The following is a 21,923-nucleotide window of genomic DNA, read 5'->3' as shown; positions in this document are numbered from 1 at the left end:
TCACGGGGCCCCTCGCGCTCGGGCCGGCCCGGGCGGCGGGGGCGGGGCGGGGGCGGCCCCAGAGAGGGGAGGCGGGGCCGCCCCGCGCGCCCGTCGCGGCTGCGCCGGCGCCGCCACCCCCACAGCGGGCGGCGGTTTGTGCGCGGGGCCGGCGGTCGGCGTGGGACCGACGGGGGCGGGAAGGCGCTGTCGCTGAACGCCGGCACGGTGATATCTTCTCTTTCCTCTCCTCCCTACCCTTCTCCGCACCTTCCCTCTCCCCACCTTCCCTCGCTCTCGACCCTTTTCTGTTCTCCTGGCGGGGAAGGGGCCGCGCGGGGGGGGGAGGGAAGAGCAGGAGGGGGGGATGGGGGGATGGGCGGCGGGCCCTGAGAAGAAAAGCGGTAACGGCCGCAGCGCGCGCGCCGCCCCGAGCCCGCCTTGCTGCCACGTGACCCCCTCCCCCCGCGCCCGCCCCCTCCTCTCCCGCCCGGCTCCATATTGGCGCTGCGCTGGCCGAGCCCGGGCACAAAATGGAGGTAACTGCGCGCGGGGCGGGGGGCTCGTCGCTGTCGGCCGAGCTGGCAGCGCAGCGAGGCGGCTCCTGCCGCGCGGAGCTGGAGCGGCTTGAATTTCGCCCGAGCCTGCGGCCGGGGAAGCGCGGCGGGAAGGGGGTGGTTGGCGGCAACATGTAATGGAGCCCCTGCAGTTCCCGCGGCCGCCGCCTCCTTGTGGCGTTCCTGCCGTGCTCCAGAGCCGCTTTCGCCTGCGACACGCCGCGTTATTCTGCAATGGCGGCGCGGGCAGGAAGAGAGAGGGAGCGGGAGAGGCGGCGCTTCCGCCGCGCGGCCCCGCGGGCTGCGGCCGCCATTTCGGAGCGCTCCGGCGCGTGGGTGAGAGGGGCCCGGCCCTCGGGCCGGGGCAGGGCTGTGGGCAGCAGAGCCCTTAGCAGCAATCCTGGGGACATCGAGACACATGGGCGCGTGTTCGGGCAGCAGGAGGGCAAGGCGAGCCCTACACGTGCGTGCGTCATTGTTCTGCCCTGCCTGTGTTCCTTTCCCCCCTTCCCGGCCTACCCCGCTCCAGCGTAAGCTACCCGGAGTAGTGCGGCAGGGATATTCTTTAGCACACTTTCTACACCCAGTTTTCTCGAAACAGACTTCAGAAGCATTAAAATCGTTTACTGCAATACGCTGCATCTCGCAGCAACACGTTGTAGCACCTCCCTAGTATCTCTTCCCCCTGCCCAGAGGGAGTTAAAACGTGCCGGGAGCCTTTGATGCCCGGGGAGGTGGGGGAAGGAAAACTAGAGTACTCTTCCTTTTCTCTACGCCCACAATTACACATGCAAAAGACCCAGGACATTCGGTGGCATTCTGCCATGGTCCTGGTGAGCAGCATGAAGCAGTCTGCACAAATGTGGAGAAATCATCCTCGCCCTACCTGGAGGGAAATAGTGATGATATTCTGCCCTTGTTTTCCTTTCCTCAAAACCTAAGGTTTTCTGCTGAAGTGTTTTAGAGTATAGCAGGCAAAAATAGTGGGTTTTTTTGTTTGTGGGGTTTTTTTGGGGTTTTTTTGTTTGTTTGTTTGTTTTTATTATTATTATTTTTTGAGTGTGTGGTATTTTTTTATTTTTAATCCTTTCACTGAAAGCTGAAACCTTGAAAATTAGGATCTGAGAAACCAACAACTCACACTAGTTTCTGTTCCTACATTAAAACCAGAAGAAACTGGATCCCTTAACCAAAGCAGCTAAAAATAACTTTTTCACATAAACAAATGTTTTAGCTGCTTTGGGGTTTAATAACTGAGAGGGGTGATGTGTTCAAAGCATTGGAAAGTGGTTCAGTAAAGCTTGGGAACCTATCACATCAGGTATTTGCGCGCATCACCCAACTAATACCTTGGATTTTTTCTCAGACACGTGTTCCTATTGGTGTTGGGAATACACTGTCAACACACTTGAAAAGAAACAGTTTTTTCCTGCTTTGACTTCTAGGTTTGGTAAAACACCCTTCTGTATGTACTTTAGGTCCAACTCCAGTTGCTTACAGAAAAGACCACTGTATTTCCATAGTATTCTCTGATTGGATGGGTGAACTTCCATCTTGATAATGTCTGGTTTGTCTCTGTTACCTTTTCTCCTGTAAGAGATAGAGCAGCATTGTGAGTAATGAGACGTCCTGGTGACTTCTTTATCATTATGATTTAAAGCTTTCCTTGGAGACTGCTTTAAGTTCTGTAGTTAGGTTGCAGTATATGATTGCTCAGTGCTAGTTGAACTAGCGTTTAATAACGAAAGTGTTCGGAGTATTTTTATTCAGAGTTGAACAGAGTGTTCTGTTGGTGATAAGAATTTTAAAATTTAATGCTGTCATCAGCCTTAACAACATTCTGTAAGGCAAAATAGGAATAGGACTGAGCAGGGCTGTGTTCCACATGAGCTGATGGTGTGCATTAGGAAGAAGACAACTCCTTTTTAACCCTCAAGGCCCTTAGAGGCCATTGGGGCAGAGATCATCCATGCCCAGGAGCTTTATGTTGGCCATTGTGGAGCATCGCTGGGGAAGGCTGCAGGTGACTGGGGAAAGCAGCTTCAGAAAGGGATTCATACTTTCCATTACTTCGAAAATATATTTAAATAAGCTTATGCCTTTGCTCCCTAACAATTCCTAAAGCAAAATGCCATACAGCTAGTTTGTAGAAAGCCCTTAAAGTGTTCTGTTTCATGCCTCCCTTACATGACTTGTTGAAATACTTGATATCCTAATACCTCTTAAGTCAAACTGATGTTTGATTTAAAGGATTTCAAGGGCAGGTTTAACATTGTGTAGTGAGGAATTAAAGATAATACAGTTTGATGTTACTTAATAAAACCTTTAAAATTGTTTAAAGCATTAAATCGTGATGCTCATGATTTGACAATTGAGTTTAATTTGAAGCTGGATTTTAACATGAAGTTATGTGTAAGAATATCCACTTAGAATAACAGTATATATTACTCATTAGTAGAAACCTGCCTGCTTTTCCATCTGCAGGAACAAAATTTGCAGGAAGAAAACGTTTAAAAAAACCCACAACCCCAGCAAACAAACCTCTCACAGAAGTACACCTAATCTTGTAAATATCTATGCTTTTAAATGCAGCAGAAGTATAGTTTTACTGAAATATGTTATGTAGTTAACAGTATTGCGTTTTGGCTACTGTAATAAAGCTTCAGTAAACATCCAAAGTAGTAATGAATATTGGCCAGAGATAAATGAATGCATTAGGACTAACTGAAGGATCCTAGAAAGTTTTATAGAAAAAAGGCCAAAGGGAACATGATTTTTTTGTTTCAATGTGTAGGTATGTGTTCATTCACTGAGCTTATCTTGTAAAAGATTTCCTATTTCTAAAGGGACATAAGTTACATAGTACAGGGCAGTAATCAAATATATAATATGGAAGGAAGAGTAATGCAGATGCCTAGTGCTGTAGACTCCCGAGGACCAGCAGTTCTTGATGTTACAAGTTAGCATCAGTAAGGAGTTCTTGCACTACTCGTAGTGGAAAGTATTTTTTAATACAGGAACTATACCAAGACATCCTCTAGTGTTCCACACTGCTGGATAGCTGGCTACAAGAGGTAGTCATCAGAAAGTTTTAATAAGCAATATTTGCAAAATGTTACATGTTTTGGAGCTTAAAAATCCAAAGAAGCAGAATTTATGTAGTGAGTTTGGGTATTGAAGGTGGAATTTGTTTGCTGTGTGTCAGTTGTATTCACCATAGTTCAGTCAGACAGTAATAGATAAAGGTTTGCTACAGATCTTAGCATTAGTTTGTGTAGTGAGCTTGACTGGGATAGCAGATGTTTCTTTTACAGCTCTTTTCAACTGTTAGCTAAGTAGCCTGAGGCTTTTTATCCTACCCTTTTAAAATACTTCTGAGATGTTTTTTCTACTTTGACCCGTTTCTTCCTGCAAAGCTACACCTGTGTGTTGCAGCCAGAGAAGGCCCTGTGTCACAGGAACTGGGGTAAGTACTGACTTATCCAACCTGTTTTCTAGGTTTCCTAGATCTAAAAGAAAGGCCGAGTTAGAGTACCCTTCCAAAATGGCTGCTATTAAGGAAGAGAGAGAAGTGGAGGACTACAAGAGGAAAGGAAGACGATCCTCACAGGTGAGATGATGGGATTTTTATTAAAAATAAAGTAGTTTTAAGGGGTAAAGATGAAAAAAAAACCAAGTTAACCATTTCTATTTGATATATTAATATCTTTTTTTTTCTACCTTCTTCATCCCCGTATTAGTGGAGTAACTTTAAATTGCAGTTTGCTACTTATAGTTTTAATGGGTGGGGTGTTAAGCATAATGGGGAAATTTTGCTTGTGTAGCTTTCTGTTATAACAGAATTGATTAAATATATGTTTCTGATTAAAGCAAGGTGGAATTATTAAAATCAGAGTATCCTCCGAGTATCAGCAGGAACTTGATTACTTCTACCTTCAAAAGTCCTGTTTTTAGTGGGAATGAAGACAGGTTCCTATTTTCTTTTCTTTTTTTTTTTCTTTTTTTTAAGTAAAAATGGTTGCCTGATAGTCACTGCAATTGAAAGCGAGCTGTACTAAGTAAAAATAACTGTTTTCTTTTGCTTCTAGCAGAAATACCGTAGACTGAATAAGGTGCGTAGTATAGAGAAGACGTTGGGGCTGTTTTTGGGAGGATGGGAGCTAGTTACTTTTGGGGGCAGGGTGTGGAAGTGGGAGGGGGGAAAGTTCTTAATACCCTTCAGAAAAAAACTTTAAGGTCAGCAAAAAGGGTATTAAACGTGCTTATATAGCTTATAACGGAGGCATTTTATCTTCATTTATTTGGCTTTGTTTGCTTTCTAACATAACTTTTTCAGGTTGCCTGAATATTTTAGCTAGTTCAAACCAACTTTTTCTGGAATGATACACTACTGCAATGTGGGAGGGCCTAAACACTTGAATTATGAACAAACCTTGTCCGAGTTGCATGTGTCTGGTAGTGTATGGTTATTTTGTATTGAAGTATGGTGTGTGAAGTCCTTTTGGAAGGAATGTTGAAACTCACTCATTCAGACTTCGAATTGAGTGTAACGGGGGCTGATCAGCTGCGTACTAAATAAGCTCTTGTAGTTCACAAAAGTAGGTTGCCCTTCAATGATCTTAAAAACTGTTGCATTTCTAGAGAATAAGTTTCTCAGGGATTGTTGCTGAGGCCCCAGTGGCCTGTAAGCTTTCCCGTTTCAGAAGACAGTCTAGGATTGTACTGCCTGGGGACAGGGTGGTTTCAGGTTCAGCCACAGCTGAGTGTAGGTTTCGGGACAGGCATTTTGTGGACACTTGCTGCTGCTCAGAAGTAGAATGCATGCGAGAGCTCCACCTGAAAACTGCCTTTAGAGAGAAATACTGCAGCTCCAAAAGGCTGATCATTCAAAACCCCTGCCATGGGAAATTTCACTCGATGGCAACCTCAGGATAGAAGCAGTATGTATCTGAGGCAGCATTGTCTCAAAAGGTGTCAGGATTTCTGCAAAGAGGAGGATTTTTGCAGGAATCCCAGGGGGTTCTAGCTGCCATCTTCCCCCCCCACTCTTAGGCGAGAGGTACAATTACACTGCGCCGAGTGTTGGGGCTTTCGGTAGGGCCTGGGAGGCAGCGGTGTGGTTCTGCCGGCGGCAGGAGGCGAGCAGAGGGGCCCGCGGGGCCCGCCGCGCCAGCCTCGCCCTGGGCCCCTGCGGGCCTGGCCCCGCCCATGGCGCCACTGCGGCGCCGGCCGCGCGCCCCGCCCTCGGCTCCATATTGGCGGCGCGGCGGCCGCGGCTCGGCACAAAATGGAGGCGGTCGGGACTGCGCAGCGCTTGGGCTTTAGGGGGGAAGGCTGAAGTCGGGGCAGAAGGAAGGTTTTTCCGCCGCCGCAGAGCCATGTAATGTGTCTGGGAGCCCCTCTGACAGCTTAGGGGGAGAAACTGTGTCTTGCCGACTAAAGGCAGGCTGGACGGTTTCGCAGCTGCTCTCCCCAACTCCTTCCAGAGGAGTGCTGCAAAATGGCGTGCTCTCGTGCCGTGTCAGCTGAGCAGGAGGCAGCCTGATTCTTAGAGAGCAGGGTGGAAGTTACACTAAAGGAGAGAGGTGAACTGCAGGATTTTCTATGCAGGAAAGAATGCTGTTAGAAATAACTTAAAGCTGAACAACTGAGAAACAGTCTTGTGTGATAGAGAACAGCACTCTGAAAACCCTAGTGAGAACAAACTGCCTAAAAAACCAATTCCGTAATTCTCTAAGAGAATACTGCTTTCTATTTTTTGCGCAGAGTTCCTATAACATGTATGTGTCCTAAAGATAATTCTTGTTCAATAGAACAGAGAAGCTGTAACAGTAGGTGTTCTTTCCACTGTATGAGAACAGCAGTTCTCGTGCACAAAATAACAATAAGCAGAAAAGAACTTCACTTTTCTTTACCTGAAAAATTCTGTGGTTATTCTTTTAAGGTAAAATCACTCTGAGTTGTTAGCTGGAAACTCTCATAGCCTTGAATAATATCAGAGAACTGTAAATAGTCTGTCCAGTTTTTCCCTACATACATTTCTGATTTTGGAGGAGTCTCATCTTCACAGTTTCACTTAATAAATGGCTTTCAGTATGTACAGAAGAGTTTGAAACACTTAGTGTTCCCAGCTTTAACATAACCCAACTAAAAATTGTTAGTAGATTTTAAAAATTGGAATTAACAACAGATAACATTTGATCTAAAGCAGTTTCTATATGCAGTAGGTCTGTAATCCTATAAAATTTAAAGTTTCAATGTAGTGAGAAGGGAGATTTTTTTTTTTAATGCTTCTGCAGTCTGGACCACTTGGAAGACACTAGAGGCTTTACTTTGTTGTAGTCATGGGATCATTGACTGTTACTGATTTATATGATGATCCTGAGGTAACAAAGCCTTAAATAGAAGGCTGTTATCAAGAATGGTGGGCTTCTTTCTAACAAAATTCAACAGATGTAAGGACAGGGATTTACTTCCCAGACAGCTTTTCATAATCTTAGTTACTTTTTGCTGTAGTACAGCCTAAGTATTATAAGCCGACGGTTTGCTAAAGCACTGTATAATACAAAAACTCTCACTCAGAGGCGCTTAAGCCTTTCTGGCCACCCCTAGCAGTGTGGCAGAGGTTACAGCACTTCAGATTCGAAGCAGAATGTCTATAGACAGAAGTCTGTGGTTGTTTTTATGTAGTTCACATCAGGGTAATGCTGCATCTAGTCTGGTTTAATGGACTGCAGCAGAAGCCTTTTCAGTGGAGCCTGTTCAACATTGATGCTGCAGAACTGAAGTCATACACAGCATAGCTGGTCAGCACCTTGTGGAGTGTTTTACATACACAGAAGTACCCACTTGCTAAGTGAGATTTTAATCTGGTTGCTTTTAAACAGAAGTCTGGTAAGACTTCTCTGACAATGGCAGTTGTGAAACAATTTTTTTTGAACTCCATGTCTAAAGTACGGGGAAATTCCGTCCGTGTCTAGTAAAAAAGCGCAGCACTGAGACACAGCAGAAACACAGTAGTACTCTTAAGCCCATTTCAGTCATTTGATAGAAGACTGGGATCTGCAAATTTGCACCTCTTAAAATGTGACTGATCATAGGCAGTGTTACCAAGAGCTATTAAACTTGCTTGTTCTGTGATGCTTGCTATGTTACCGATCTTACTCCAGTAGTTGTACCTACTACTGGTCATTAATGAGTTGTTACAGCATTTTCTTGTCTGTAAGACATAGGTCCATGTTGTCTCACATTTGAGAGGTATTTCCCATAACACTAAAAATCCACATATATATTTACACTATCTCGCTTGCAGGTACTCCAGTAGTAGAATTATCAAAGTACAGAATTTATATTTGAAGGAATTTAGTATTGATATGCTTTGTAAAAATGTATAAAGGTACCCTTTCAGAATGGACATCCCCAAAGAGTAGACACTCACCCTGAACAGGAACCTTTTTTCCTTGTATACCGCGTCCTTAATTTTTTTGTAGTTCTGCATATTTATGCTTCATAAAACATTAGAACTTCATTTTATCTAGCAGTACTTCATCCCCAGTCCCTACAATGCAAACTCCTGCTCAAAGATAGGCATGGAATGAATGTACTTCAGGGTGGTGGGGAGCAACTGAGTTACCTAGTATATTGAAATCCCTTTACTGTTTGCATTTTAGGGGTCTTTAACTTGTTAGTGTTTTGATTAAAAGCACACCTCATTACGTGTTTACTATTCTGCTGTCTAAACCCATTAGAAGTCATTGTTTTTATGTAAATGTATTTCACTATTTGTAGTTACAATGTACACAGATAATTTCTAATAATTCACTGAAATTTTAATTCTGTGATTTGTATTCAAAGCGTGTTTTTTTTTTTTTTTTCATTTTGTAGGGCCATGAGCCAAAGGAGCCAGAGCAGTTGAGAAAGCTGTTCATTGGAGGTCTGAGCTTTGAAACAACAGATGATAGCTTGAGAGAGCACTTCGAGAAATGGGGCACACTCACGGACTGTGTGGTAAAGTCTCTGTTACTAGTTTGTGCTTTTGAAAGGATTAGGTACTTAAAGTTGCATAGAAATACAGAGTGCCTCCTTGTGTGTTTGCAGGTGATGAGAGACCCACAAACAAAACGTTCCAGAGGCTTTGGCTTTGTGACTTACTCCTGTGTGGAGGAGGTGGATGCTGCCATGAGCGCTCGACCACATAAGGTTGATGGACGCGTGGTTGAACCAAAGAGAGCAGTTTCCAGGGAGGTGAGTTCATGTTCCAGTTAACCACGTATCCTAATCTTTACCTACTGCTTTAAGCACTGAATGTCATTTTTGGCATTGCAGGATTCTGTAAAGCCTGGGGCACACCTCACAGTAAAGAAAATATTTGTTGGTGGAATTAAAGAAGATACAGAAGAATATAATCTAAGGGAATACTTTGAAAAATACGGAAAGATTGAAACCATAGAGGTCATGGAAGACAGGCAGAGTGGAAAGAAGAGAGGCTTCGCTTTTGTTACTTTCGATGATCATGATACAGTTGATAAAATAGTTGGTATGTAAGCTCTTTAGTGAGAAATTATTTAGGGGATAAAGTGTTAAAATGTCAGAAGAGCAGTATGTGGAATTAGATGATTGTATAATCAGCTGCTTTTCTGTTGTAAAGGATGGGGTTGATTTCGTGTTACTTTTCAAAGTGTGTACATACCTTATAGTAACTTCCTGTGAGAGTTTTACAGCATATTGCAGTGATGTGATTTCTAACTTTTTCACTATTTTCTGTAGTTCAGAAATACCATACTATAAATGGACACAACTGTGAAGTGAAAAAAGCACTCTCAAAACAAGAGATGCAGACTGCCAGCTCTCAGAGAGGTGAGTTGTAGTTGTGCATAGCTATTTAGTGTAACAGGTTTTCAATTAATGTAATTCAAGTGAAATATTTTGTAGGTCGTGGGGGTGGCTCAGGCAACTTCATGGGCCGTGGAAACTTCGGAGGCGGTGGAGGGAATTTTGGCCGAGGAGGAAACTTTGGTGGGAGAGGTAAATGGCTGGAATATCATTATAGAATGTGATTTGCATTTTGGTTGGGTTTGGTTTTTTTTTTTTTTGATTCTTTGTATTTCCTGTATTTCCTGTGACAGTTGGCTTAAACACTTAATATGTTTGTTCAGGAAAACATTCTCATCTGTTTTGTGTTCTAGGAGGCTATGGGGGTGGTGGTGGCGGTGGTGGGAGCAGAGGAAGCTTTGGGGGTGGTGACGGATACAATGGATTTGGTGATGGTAAGTGTATTGTTCACTTCCTTTTCCCCCAATGTTAGAACCAGCTGTAAGTCTTGCCTTCACCTCGGAAGCGAAGTCTGTTTTGGTGATAATGTGATAATAGCAATAATGAAAATGAAATTGCTACATTGTAGAGCTGTGAAGAGTTACCGTTTTTTTGGTTCTCCCCACAGAATGATGGGTGGAAAAAATACTTGTCTGTATTTAGACTTTAAAAAAATCTAGTATCATAAGGTCATAAAGGAGCTGCTTACTACTGAGAACTAAGTGGAGATAATTAAAACTGAATAAAGCAGTAAACAAACTGTTTTCAGTTATCTATTAAGACTTCTTCTTGTGGTTCAGTGGTATCTTTTTCATGATGCAGTTAGGATGAGTATCCAAAATGCATCTGAAGAGAAATACCTCATTTACCAAAAGACTAAAAAAGGCAATTATCAGAATGCAAAAAGGGATGGAGGGAAGTAGCATGTAATTAATTACTTAGGTCTTGGTTTTATAAGCATGGGTTTTTTTCTCAAATATTTTAGATAACTTATGCAACCACAATGAGTATAATACAGGAAAAGTGCTGTGGGACATTTCTATTGTGCAAGTGTGTTGGTTTGGTTTTTTTTGTTAAGTGGATCTTCCTTTACCATTATTTAGCTTTGGTGTGTTAAGTTTGACTTCTCTTTTATTCAAAGGTGGCAACTATGGAGGTGGTCCTGGCTATGGCAGCAGAGGAGGTTATGGTGGTGGTGGAGGACCAGGATATGGAAACCCAGGTGGTGGATACGGAGGTGGAGGAGGAGGATATGATGGCTACAATGAAGGAGGAAATTTTGGTGGTGGTAAGATTCCAGCTTTCATTCAACATCCAGGGTTCTTAGGTTTCATTTCACAATGCCTGAAATACGGTAATTCATAAAATGAGTTGTATGTCAAGGTTTTAACGTAGAAGGCCTTGTTGCATAAGGAAAGTTATTTTTTATGGGGATCAGCTTTGATAAACTACAACTTTCTTTTGCCAGGGATGTATTTTTCAAAAAGCTTTGATTATAAATCTGTGTGTGGAGGCAGAGTACAGGAATTTTAATGGTTTTGAGCATTTCAAGTATGTTGTCCTTGGATACCAGTTCACAATGTGTAGATCACATCCTCCTTTGTGAGGACTACAAACACAAATTTTTTATAAGCTTTTTTATTGTTCGCCCCAAATTTGGGGAGTTAAGCTGCAAAAACTACTGTATATCTTACTATACTTTCTGATCTATGTATACAGCATGTCCATTACAGTTCTGTCATTTTTTTGGTGCAAATAAATTGTAATTTGCATTATTGTCATACAGGCAAAGTTGTGCAGTAGAAGAATAATGGTGAAACTCGTGGTTTTCTGAATTTGGGGACCCTCATTTGGCCTATTGGGTTAACGTCAAATTGCCTACTCAAATGTGCTTATAATGCAGTGTGTTTTATCTTCAATACCGATTTCTAATAGTAAAAATATCAGGGGTCTTCTGTTACTTGTGCATTTTGCATACAGGTAGCATCAAAATACATTAATTTAATTTTGAATTACTACTACAATTTATTTTTACATTGGATATTGGAATTTGGCAAGTTTTGTGTCCTGAACAAACATGGCTTTGTAAATTACTTGTTTTAGGTAATTATGGTGGAAGTGGAAACTACAATGATTTTGGCAATTACAGTGGACAACAGCAATCTAACTATGGTCCCATGAAAGGTGGTGGCAGCTTTGGTGGCAGAAGTTCAGGCAGTCCCTATGGTGGTAAGTATGATTTTGTAAAGAAAATACTTTTGAGTTAAAATCCGTTGTTGTTCATGTACTTCAGTATACACACTGTTTTTTTAGGTGGTTATGGATCTGGAAGTGGAAGTGGGGGCTATGGTGGTAGAAGATTCTAAAAATGCTACCAGAAAAAGGGTAGGTGTAATGCATATTTATAATGATGATTAATAATGTACAACTGTTCACTGAGAGTAATAATTTTCTTATCCTGTATTCAACAGGCTACAGTTCTTAGCAGGAGAGAGAGCGAGGAGTTGTCAGGAAAGCTGCAGGTTACTTTGAGACAGTCGTCCCAAATGAATTAGAGGAACTGTAAAATCTGCCACAGAAGGAACGATGATCCATAGTCAGAAAAGTTACTGCAGCTTAAACAGGAAACCCTTCTTGATCAGGACTGTCATAGCCACAGTTTGCAAAAAGTGCAGCTATTGATTCATGCAATGTAGTGTCGATTAGATGTACATTCCTGAGGTCTTTCTCTGTTGTAGCTTTGTCTTTCTTTTTTCTTTTTATTTTCCCATTACATCAGGTATATTGCCCTGTAAATTGTGGTAGTGGTACCAGGAATAAACAAATCAATGAATTTTTAACTTTTCAATATTTGTGTAGTTCAGTTTTTCCACATTTAGTACAGAGAACTCTATAACAGAAATGAAATGTAGTTTAGGGTGTTTCCTTGTTAGTTAATAGAGAAGATAAATGCATTTCTCAATTACTATTTTGTATTAATTTAAAGTTAACAATAGAAACACCTATTGATTTACAGTCTTAAGGGGTCTAGTCTCAGTGTATATACGTAATTGTCATTGACATGAGTTACATAGGCATACAGAGGGAAAACATCTGTATGTTGCATTATAGTTTGTTTAGATGTATAACTAGGATTTGAGTTACTCAAATTAGTGTTTGTGAATCATAGAACTAAGCTTTATCTTAATGAAAATTTCAAATTACTTTTTGGTTTGTGCATATTTTTTTAATTTGTAGTTCTGTATTAGTACTAGCGCTTCAAGAAAATAAGGCATGATAAATATTTTAACAAGACCAACTTTAGACACATGAAAGCTGTCTCCCGTCTCATTTGAGATGCAAAAGGGATAACTGAAGTTGTTTAATTCTTGGGTGGAGAGAAAAATTTGCTTTTTACCTTTATATTTATTGTAATTCCCGAGAAGTTAAGGTGGGGGGAATCAAGTGCCTGTTTCCTTGGGATATACAATGATTCTGTTTCAATAAAACGATACTTTGGGGAGGGTGGCTTGGAATTTTCATCCCCTTTGTCCCCATTTCCTTCTCCCTCGCACCAGACTGCACTGTTTCAATTAAATGAGGCATCATAGTGAGAGTAATAGGTATGTTCATCGATAATTTATTGGCTATATACTTTTCTTGCATGCACCCTAGGCAATTTTCTGGACACATGCTTCTGACTGAGAGCCAAGGGTAGCACAGGTATAACACTGACAGTCCCAGGTAATGTGCTCCAAAAGCCCATTCCCCATGGGCTCTTAAATAGTAGAGTCCTTGAGCTGTTTCCCTGGCAGACATCTGTGCTCAGCTGAGAGCTCAAAGATAAAACACGATCTAGTTGTATTTTACCGACAAGAAGCACTCCCACAACATAGAGGGGTAAAGTCCCGAGTTCCTACAGGTAGAATGATAGTGTGCTACAACTGGATTTGGTGCAGTCGAGTAGAAAATCTGACCAGTACATGTGGCTAGAAATTAATTCTCACTTCTGACCTCCAAATTAAGGCACTGCAGTCTGTGCTGTCCTCATCTGATGTGAATTCTCTTGACTATTGCCAGGCCAGTGCTGGCTGTCAATTCAGACTCAGAATAGTAGGGACCCAGTCAATAAAAGAAATATTCAGACACTTGGCAATATGTATTGGAATTACTCACACCTGTTTCACTTCTGGGTCAATGTGCAGTATAAGGTAAATGCAATTCCAGTGTAGGAATGAATCTGCAAAGATGTATGAAATGGCTTAAGGCATAATCAGTCATAATAATGAATTATAATTTTTAAGAAGTGGTAGAAAAATGAGTGTGTTGTTTGAAAAAAAATTAAACATATGTTATTTAAACGCTGTCATTGGAGTGTATTTAGACTGCAGTACGCTAAAACAAGGAACCAGTGTCAAGATGGTAGCCTCCAAAATGGATTTCAAAGTCTGCTTATTCTTGTCTGTGGAGTTCTGAAAGATCTCAAAAGTTAAAGCAAGAATTGGTGGTTTAGTGAACGCTTCTGTTGTACGTGTTCATTTGGGCTTGGGGTGGGGGGGAGGCTGTACTTCAATAAAGGCATTTTTTAAACAACCCATTTGGAGTTTGAAAACATGGGAAACTAAACCACAACTCACTAGGGAGTGAGATACCTGACTTCTGACTTGCTTTGTACATTACTATGCTAGAAGATGTGTAGACTTGCACCTGGGGCCTGCATCTGATTGCAGGGACAACTGGAGGATGGGGTTGATGTCCCTTCTGACAATTGATCTGGTATTTTCTAAATTATTTTAGAATGTATTGACAGTGTTCTTTTTAACAGGGCCTCTTGTAGCTGTACTGTGACTACAATGTTAACTTTGAAAAATAGTGTCATAATAAACTTTATGAACAAGATCTGTATGCAACCTTTTAAGAGATGGATGTAAGTGACGGCTTTGTAGGTGGGTGGGGTAGCTTAGCTGTTGTTTGTGACGTGGAAGAGTGTAAGCCATGAGGACAGTGATCCGCCAGCTTTACAGAACCTAGGATGTACTTCTTTGATCCATACATTGCTAAGGAGACTCGTAAGACAGGACTTCAGCAGCCTATTGAGTATGGAGAAGTCAGCCTAATTAAAGAATGACAAGGCAGCAGGAGCAACAGCTTCAACTTCCAGAAAAGTGAAGGAATAAGATACTGTGCTGATAGTGAGCAGCTTTCCCAAGGCTAGTTAAATCTGCTTATCACAGCTGAAATATCGAAGAAAGTCTAGCAAGAGTTCTTCACCTTTTGGAACCTCCTTGAGTGATAGCTACTTGAGTTGACTCAAAATCAATAGGTCTAGCATTTAGACCTGAAAGGAAGGGCAATGAGCATAGGTAAGGTTTGCCTTTAAAATTTTTCATGAATTATAAAGAGTGGTGGGAGGTTTTTAAACAAGGTAAGAGTAATTTCTTTAATTTTCAGGTTGAATGAGAAGCTGCTGCTTGACAAAATGGGGAATGTCTTGCACATCCTCTTCAAATGAAGGTTTCTGACTGGGTAAGATTTGTAGTGTATAGTAAAATGTTTAACCCCTATTTCCTTCTAGGCTTTCCTTTGACAGTCTCTTAATATCAAGGGAAGCCATAAGTACTAAGTAGCAAATATTCCAGCATATGCCATCCAGTGTTTCCTGTTCTGGATGAGTGCTGCTTGCTGGCACATTTCCTATTCAAGAATCTTCTGTTCCTGGCAGATACAAAATTGCGTCGAGTCTGAGGTCAAGACAATGTAATATTATGAAATAATGTGTGTTGGTTACTGGGGAGTGTGCTGGAGTGGGGGGAAATTTGTTCTGTGCCTTGTGGGAAGAGGTGCTTCAGGGAAGTCCGGAAAGGCAGTGACACGGAAGAGGTTCTTCAGTTCTCAGCAGCGAGTGACTTGATGTTGCTGCTTGCACCCGTTCTGGGAGGGAGCTTGGTATTGGTGCAAGCTGGGATTTCCCTCCTAGGTAGTGGATCTTGGCTTACCAGGTGATGTTTGTTTACCTGTACAAATCAAAGAGCTCCCTTTCAGATTCTGAGTGCTTTCAGGCAGGGTAATTGAGACTAATACTGTCATGATACCGCACTGAAATCACAATGGCATTTGTACAGGCAAATTGAATGGCAATAAAAACTCGTGGAATCTTGATGTTACACAGACTGGAACATATCTGTGTAAAGTCTTGGAACACGTATCATTTCCTTTTCTGCATCTTTGATCATTACAGGTCCTTTTATAAAGTACTTCAGCATCTATTTAAACTTCCCAATACGTTTCTGAGCCTGTGCATTCTTAGGAAGTCAATTTCTATTTTAGTGTTGGTTATAGTTTAGTTGCTCTGAAAGTAGTCAAATGGAACCTGCCTAATCAGAGGCAGAGGCATATTCACAAACTATTTCAAGTACTTAGACTTTTTACCTGCTGCCTGTAGACTCCCAGAAAGTAATTCCTGACTTTGTAATACACAGTTAACTGTAATTTGGAAGTAACATAAAGAGATTTTCATAAAAACAGAAGGTTCCTAATTGAAAATCTCATAACTGCAGGTACTTTTTAAAAAACATTGAGACAAGTTTGTGCTTAGCCAAGGTCAAGCCTAAATCTGAAAATGCAATACAGTCATGTTGCCTTAGTGTAATGTGCCAGCTTGTTGCTGAGGTGACAAGCTTGCTTTCTTAAGCCTAAAAGTGGGAAACCTGTGCTTTTGCTCTGCTTGGCAGAGCTTCTGCAGGCATCTGTGCAGCAACAGGTAATGGGGAACAGCACTGCCCCTCAGGTGCAGGCAAATGCTCTTGCACCTGCAGTGGTCTTTGGAATTTTTTTTTAACAGTAAAATTTTGAAAATGTTTTAACAAAATTAATCTTTAACAAAAACTTTGTCATTTGCCTTGGGACTAGGCCTGTGTATAGAGTAAAGCTGTACCTTTCCTTAATATGAGAGGATTCCACATTGCTGCAGATTTGTTGTGTTCTCTGGATGGTCTTTTTGCACTATATATAGAAATAGATAATCACTGTTAGAATTATTTTCACAGTTTGATTTATAACACTCTTGTTAAAATTAATTTGCTTAAATTCAGTTATTTATAGCCAAATCTGTTCAGAGATAACGTTGACCAAAATAAACACATTGTTAAGGGTGTACTAGGTCAATTGTATCTCTGTCCAAGAGGCACTTTTAAGAGTTAAGAATTTCATGGCCATGTTTTTGTTTACTGGCTTCTGTTAAAAATAGCAGCTTTAAATGGAGATGGGGCTGTAAAGATGCAAAACTAGCAAAGCATTGGTCCCTAAGCTACAGTTGTACAGAAATTTATTTGATAACAAAAATGATACTTCCAGGTAGAGAAGGAGGTTTCCCCAAAAGCAGCCCAGATTGATGGAGGTAACTATGCTATTACAGAAAACAAAAATTAAACACAGCATCTTAACTTTTATATCCTGACAATACTTAAGGTTCCTAATATTTTTAAGCATGGATTGTGTGATGTATTGACGTGCTGTCTTTGGTTCCTGTGTTTAAGACATTAACGTGGTTTTCATGTACTGTCTACAATGAGGTGGAATATTCATAAATCAGTCTGTGGTCTCTGACAAGTGTGTGTATCTTAAAATTGTGTGGAGCATGTAAGATCTTGAGTATCACTGAAATTCACATATCTGATGGATGATTCTTTTTCTGCTGTGGGTGCTACAGGTTGACACCTCTCTCTATTAGCTTTTCCTGAACTAAAGTAATCCAAGTATCTCCACAGAAGAAAAAATGGCCTTCATGTAGAAGATAATATCGCAAGATTGGAAACAGAATAAAATGGTATAACTGGCAAAGACTTCAAGAGCAATGGTGCTAGTGTGCAGACATCTTTAAACTTGTGGTTAAACAAGTTAAAATAGCGTGGAAATTTAAAATTTCAGTATAGTCCATAATGGATTAAAGTTTGTTAAAATATTTAAATTTTGTATCAGAATAAAGTGTATATTGTCAAATGACTTACAATCTAAAATGCGTTGGCATCACCTTTTTTTAGTGCTGTGCAGAACACTTAAGTGGTCTAGAATTATTGCAACACATTTTCTTACAGGATCATCTTTCCAACTTGGGATTGCAAGCCAAAAACCCTTGGTTCAGGCCATCTTTTCAGCTTTATTCTTAATAGTTTTAAGTTGGGATGTTTTGATCAAGAAGCAATTGGTCTCTGTGTGGCCGCTTGTCAGTGTATGAAGTCAGCTGTGTGAGGCTTTTGACTTGGCAATGTCACTAGTCACTCCGATTTGGGAGCATACTCTGTACCTCAGTAATAATCTCAATAAAATGAAGGTTATAGTTTGTAATCTGATGTTTTTATATATATGAGTAATGTGGATTTTCTTTCCTTAATGATATTAAGGGATTTGATGTGAGAGCAGCATGCACTGTGGTGATGATGTGAGAACACTGGTTTAAACTGAATGCAAATAGTCACAGACCAAGTTTCTTTAGGCTGATTCTTCACCTGATGAAATTCAAACAAGGCTGCTGAGTTAACTGCAGGTTTTTTGTAGCTGCACTTTCGTTTTGGTAATGGAAGAAGTATCTTAGTATCTTTGTATTATGTTTTAGACAAATGGATGGTACAGATACAGCAGTCCCTGCAAAGGCTGTAAGGATGCTGTTTGCCTTTGGCTTTCACATTAGTGAACAAATTAAGGAACAAATGGAAGTGCAGGGCAGGAGTTTACTGAGATGTCTATTTTATAGCCAATTCGTAATTAAAAGTATTTATAGAGCAGCTGTAGAGAGAATTTTCTCTGACAGACATTTGATAGCGTAGTTAATGGCAAGGAGTGTTTTAGGTGCTCTGTGCTTTGCCATCAGCCCCTGCCTGTGTTTAAGAGTTACTGTGTATCAGTGTTGACTGTCCAGGGCCATGGCTGGGTGTGCTTTCTCCTTGATGCCTATGCTACAAAATTGCCATCTTCAAATATGAATTAGTCCTCTTGCTTTAAGTGGCAGCAGTGTCTTGCATTCCCCCAGTGCCCAGCCATGATATGGACCATCAGTGGCAAGAAAAAAATCACTTCAAATCAAGCATGACTTTTAGAACTTGCACAGGGATGAAGATGGTTTTTAATGTTCAGATCAACATGTCTTACAAATTATGCATTTTCTGTATTGAAAAAAATCCAAAACAATCAAGTGCAATGAGTTCCTTTGAGTAGTAAACAAAACCATGCTATTTATTTGCCCATTTTTTATTTTATAAATCATAATTTAAACTCCACAAAGCTTTTCAATTCACTGAGCAGAGATTCCAAACAAGGCAGTGGATGGCTGCTAGTATGCAGTTTTCCATAAGCACCAAAGTAACAGCAGGGACAGGTGATGCTCATTCATTGAAGTCAGAGGCACAGTAGTGTATTTCTAGGAGAATTGCTCAAAAGCCTACAGAAATTTTAGCTGGAAAAAGGCATAATGCTGGCAATGCTTTAACAGATTTTAAATGCCTTTGGAAAAAAGATCTCATTAATTTACATAGTGTTCAAGGAGGAAAACAAAAATGTCAGCTCAGCATAGACTTGAAACTTTGTGTTACATGGTCTTTCCAAAGGTTAAAACGAAGCTGAATGAAGCAGTAGTAATGCTGACACTGCTGTGTGATTGATAATTATGCTACAGGAAGACTTAGCCTTGGAAAACTTGCAAGGATTTCTCTCCTTTTGGGAAATAAATGTGTATGAAGTAGAGTTAAAAAAGTTCAATGAGCTGATAAAGCAAAATCAAACACTGAGTGTCAACTTTTATACTAAATTAATATATTAAATATAAAGCAAGTATAAATGTGTAAGAAAAATGGGGAACACTATTGAATATTTATAAAAAATATAAGCCATCCTGGTTGTCTTGCAAGAAATTATATTCAGAAGGCTAAAATCATTTATATATATATATATATATATATATATAAAATCTATGAATATAACAATAGACAGGAACAGTATATAAATATGGCACGTTTAAATATTTACATATATATGGAAACTAGTCAAAGGGGTGCTATAAGAAGGAAATGTCTGTTATAAAGGCAGATTTAAAATTTTGTATATGCCCATCTGCATTGTTTGACTAATTTTCAACTTGCATCTTCCATAAACTAATTAACAACTTTAAAATTATCATTGCATAGATTTACTTGACAAATATTACTTAATTCTGCATTCCACCTCACTGTAAAAACTATCATGATAATGATACAAAACTAGTAACTCAGAGAACAGGAGCCAGCTGTACTGCCCTTCAAAGTTTAGTCCCTGACTGCCTGCTCTTAGGAACAAGAAAGACATTGCCATCTCTAGTTTGCTGCAGTGAATATTCACTAGGAGAATAAGGCTTTCCGTCTTCATCGCGTAGCATGCTGAAGACCTCGAGGTACAAGGTGGTGAGTTGCTTTTTCATTTGATGAAGGCTTCTGTCATGCTCTCCTTTTTCCTTAAGCAATTTCTCTTTCTCATCTTTTAGGTTACTCAAATCATGCTCCAGTTCTACTATATTTTCCAGTTTTCTTTTACGGCAATTTTGAGCAGCCACTTTGTTCTTGCCTCTCCTGCGTATATCTCGAATAAGTGTAAGCTGAGCTTCATTGAACTGCTCCTTAGACATCATTTCACTGAAGTCCGCAACAGGGAGATTGATGATTTTTTCAACAGGAAAAGGGATCTGCAGAGCTCTCGCTCTTTGCTCATCTCTCGTGAGATGAGCATCAAGGCGGCCTGGAGGTTTATCTTTTGTGAAGGGAGCTTTGGGTTGGCCGGGAGGGGGTTCTTTCTTTGGTGTGGCTGTACATGGCAAACTTGGTGTTTGAGTGCTTGGCCCTAAGGAAGAAAACACTTGATCCTGGAGGTGCAAAGAGTACACACCAGCACTACTCTGCAGCATACTTCCAGGAGCACTATCCATGTCTTCCATGTCAGAATCGCTGCAACCCAAAGTCTTATCTGCATAGGCAGATGATTCCACAGAGTGTTCTGGCGATGCTACACTGGAACTTGCATTCAGTGAAATACCAGAGTCAGAATCGTTACATTCTGCTCTGGTCCCTGAGTGGTTGCCATTAAAAGCTTTACAAAGTGCAAAGTCAGAAAGATCAATAGGTTCACTTAGAATCTCTGCCAGAGATTGACTGATAGTGTTTGTTGCTGCTGCATCACCATTCACCTTTGTATCAATAAACGTGGTGTAGAAATCCTCACAGAAATCAGGGTTTGAAGGGGATGTGTCGTTTAAAGAGTTCACACTCAGCTGGCTGGTGTCTTCTGGTGGCAAAATGCCCGAGAAGGGGCCCTCCATACCATTCAGGAAATCTGGACTGCAGTTAACGTCTTTTTTCAGCATGGGTAATGAGCTGCAGTAACTGTAGCTGTTGTGCATCTCTGCTGGCTTGGTTTCAGGGCTCGTGATTGTGCTCACCTCAGCCAGGTTATCATTTTCAATGTTCAGGCACTAGATGGGGAATGCAAGGGAGAAGTTGAGCAACACATGTCCAATTGACAAAATCCTTTTCTACAATCCAAAAGCATTAAATAGCAATAAATGTGGACATAAAGGGGTTTTATAACACTGTTGTAGTCTAGATGACTACAGCACCCTCGTGCTATGAAGAGGCAATCGAGGAAGATGACAGATACCAAAGCAAGAGCACAAAACAACTTATTCTGGACAAAGCATTTTAGAGTAGGAGAGCAGAGCCTCTCAGGCTCAAAGCAGGATGCTGAAGACACCCATTCCAATGTGGTATGGAAACTGCATGGAGCCCTCCTGTTCTGGTAATTGCTAGTGGGGATCCTGGAGCTCCTTCTCACTTCTCACAAGCACCACTGCTAGGAATGGCATGAGTACAGAAAGGTAAAATTCCTGAATGAGACTTAATGAGCATGTACAGCAAACAATGACTTGTAGCACTATTACTTTCATGTCACAGTTCCTCAAAACCAAGATTCTTCTAGGATTTACTGAATGAAGGAGCTTTCAGCACAGAGCAATGTAATTCTTGGTGAAGTAAGAAGAGTGCTAACATGGAGCCAGGCAAACAAACATTAGTTCAGCTGGTTAACACCAGTGTGAGCATCAGACTGCTCCACTGATGGGCTTTCACTGGCTACAAGAACAACTTTCCAATGAGGTGGCAGTTGCTTAACGGAAGCTGAAATAAGCAGGCCTGCTGTCCCCCAGGAATTACTTGAGGTTGTTCATGGCTTAAGATAAGATTTTCAATGTGAGAGCTCTGTTTTTCCATTTCTCTAAACATAATTTGTAAAAGGCAGTGCCCTCATTTTAATTATTTTTCAAGAAAATTATTAAATTACCATTCAGAATTACTGCAATAGATTACTTTAGTTTGGTTTCTTAATTTATTTTCACCATCACTGCTGCCTCTTCACAGCCAATTGCCCTTGTTACTTTAAGCCTAACACAATAATCAGGTTAGAAAACTAGAAGAATATAAAAAATATAAAAACACGAAGGGAAGAGGCAGAGTGGCAGCAAAAATTCAGCTCCTGCAAATTTTCACTTTAGTTTTTTGGAATATGATTCAGATTTATGGGCACTTC

The 21,923-nt window shown here is 40.8% G+C and overlaps 2 protein-coding genes across 15 annotated transcripts in view; one reads left to right on the top strand and one right to left on the bottom strand.

Moving 5' to 3' along the window:
* Nucleotides 1-99: 99 nt before the first annotated feature.
* HNRNPA3 (heterogeneous nuclear ribonucleoprotein A3) overlaps nucleotides 100-21,923 on the top strand; it is a 22,704-nt gene continuing 880 nt past the window's right edge. Inside the window, exons 1-14 of one of the 9 annotated variants that reach the window (XR_008431805.1) lie at nucleotides 100-207; nucleotides 4,035-4,146; nucleotides 4,625-4,648; nucleotides 8,421-8,543; nucleotides 8,634-8,780; nucleotides 8,862-9,072; nucleotides 9,303-9,392; nucleotides 9,453-9,560; nucleotides 9,722-9,802; nucleotides 10,489-10,635; nucleotides 11,451-11,576; nucleotides 11,661-11,732; nucleotides 14,778-14,852; nucleotides 17,035-17,682. Coding sequence is in view for 6 of the 9 variants with exons in the window: in XM_053947431.1 (XP_053803406.1) it covers nucleotides 4,081-4,146; nucleotides 4,625-4,648; nucleotides 8,421-8,543; nucleotides 8,634-8,780; nucleotides 8,862-9,072; nucleotides 9,303-9,392; nucleotides 9,453-9,560; nucleotides 9,722-9,802; nucleotides 10,489-10,635; nucleotides 11,451-11,576; nucleotides 11,661-11,713 (1,176 nt within the window). In the remaining 3 variants the exon portion in view is untranslated. Of the gene's footprint in view, nucleotides 208-433; nucleotides 519-4,034; nucleotides 4,147-4,624; nucleotides 4,649-8,420; nucleotides 8,544-8,633; nucleotides 8,781-8,861; nucleotides 9,073-9,302; nucleotides 9,393-9,452; nucleotides 9,561-9,721; nucleotides 9,803-10,488; nucleotides 10,636-11,450; nucleotides 11,577-11,660; nucleotides 11,733-11,818; nucleotides 13,688-14,777; nucleotides 14,853-16,679; nucleotides 17,683-21,923 lie in introns of those variants that run through there. The other 8 variants (XR_008431804.1, XR_008431806.1, XM_053947433.1 and 5 more) reach the window with 8 other exon arrangements.
* NFE2L2 (NFE2 like bZIP transcription factor 2) overlaps nucleotides 18,427-21,923 on the bottom strand; it is a 23,590-nt gene continuing 20,093 nt past the window's right edge. For all 6 annotated transcript variants that reach the window (XM_053947425.1, XM_053947430.1, XM_053947427.1 and 3 more), the window contains exon 5: nucleotides 18,427-20,814. In XM_053947425.1, the coding sequence (XP_053803400.1) occupies nucleotides 19,612-20,814 (1,203 nt within the window). In that variant the 3' untranslated portion in view covers nucleotides 18,427-19,611. The remainder of the gene's footprint in view (nucleotides 20,815-21,923) is intronic.

This window comes from Vidua chalybeata, chromosome 7, assembly GCF_026979565.1.
Source record: "Vidua chalybeata isolate OUT-0048 chromosome 7, bVidCha1 merged haplotype, whole genome shotgun sequence".
NCBI lineage: Eukaryota > Metazoa > Chordata > Aves > Passeriformes > Viduidae > Vidua > Vidua chalybeata.
The sequence above is the reverse complement of the archived record's forward strand: the minus strand, read 5'-3'. Positions and strand labels throughout refer to the sequence as shown.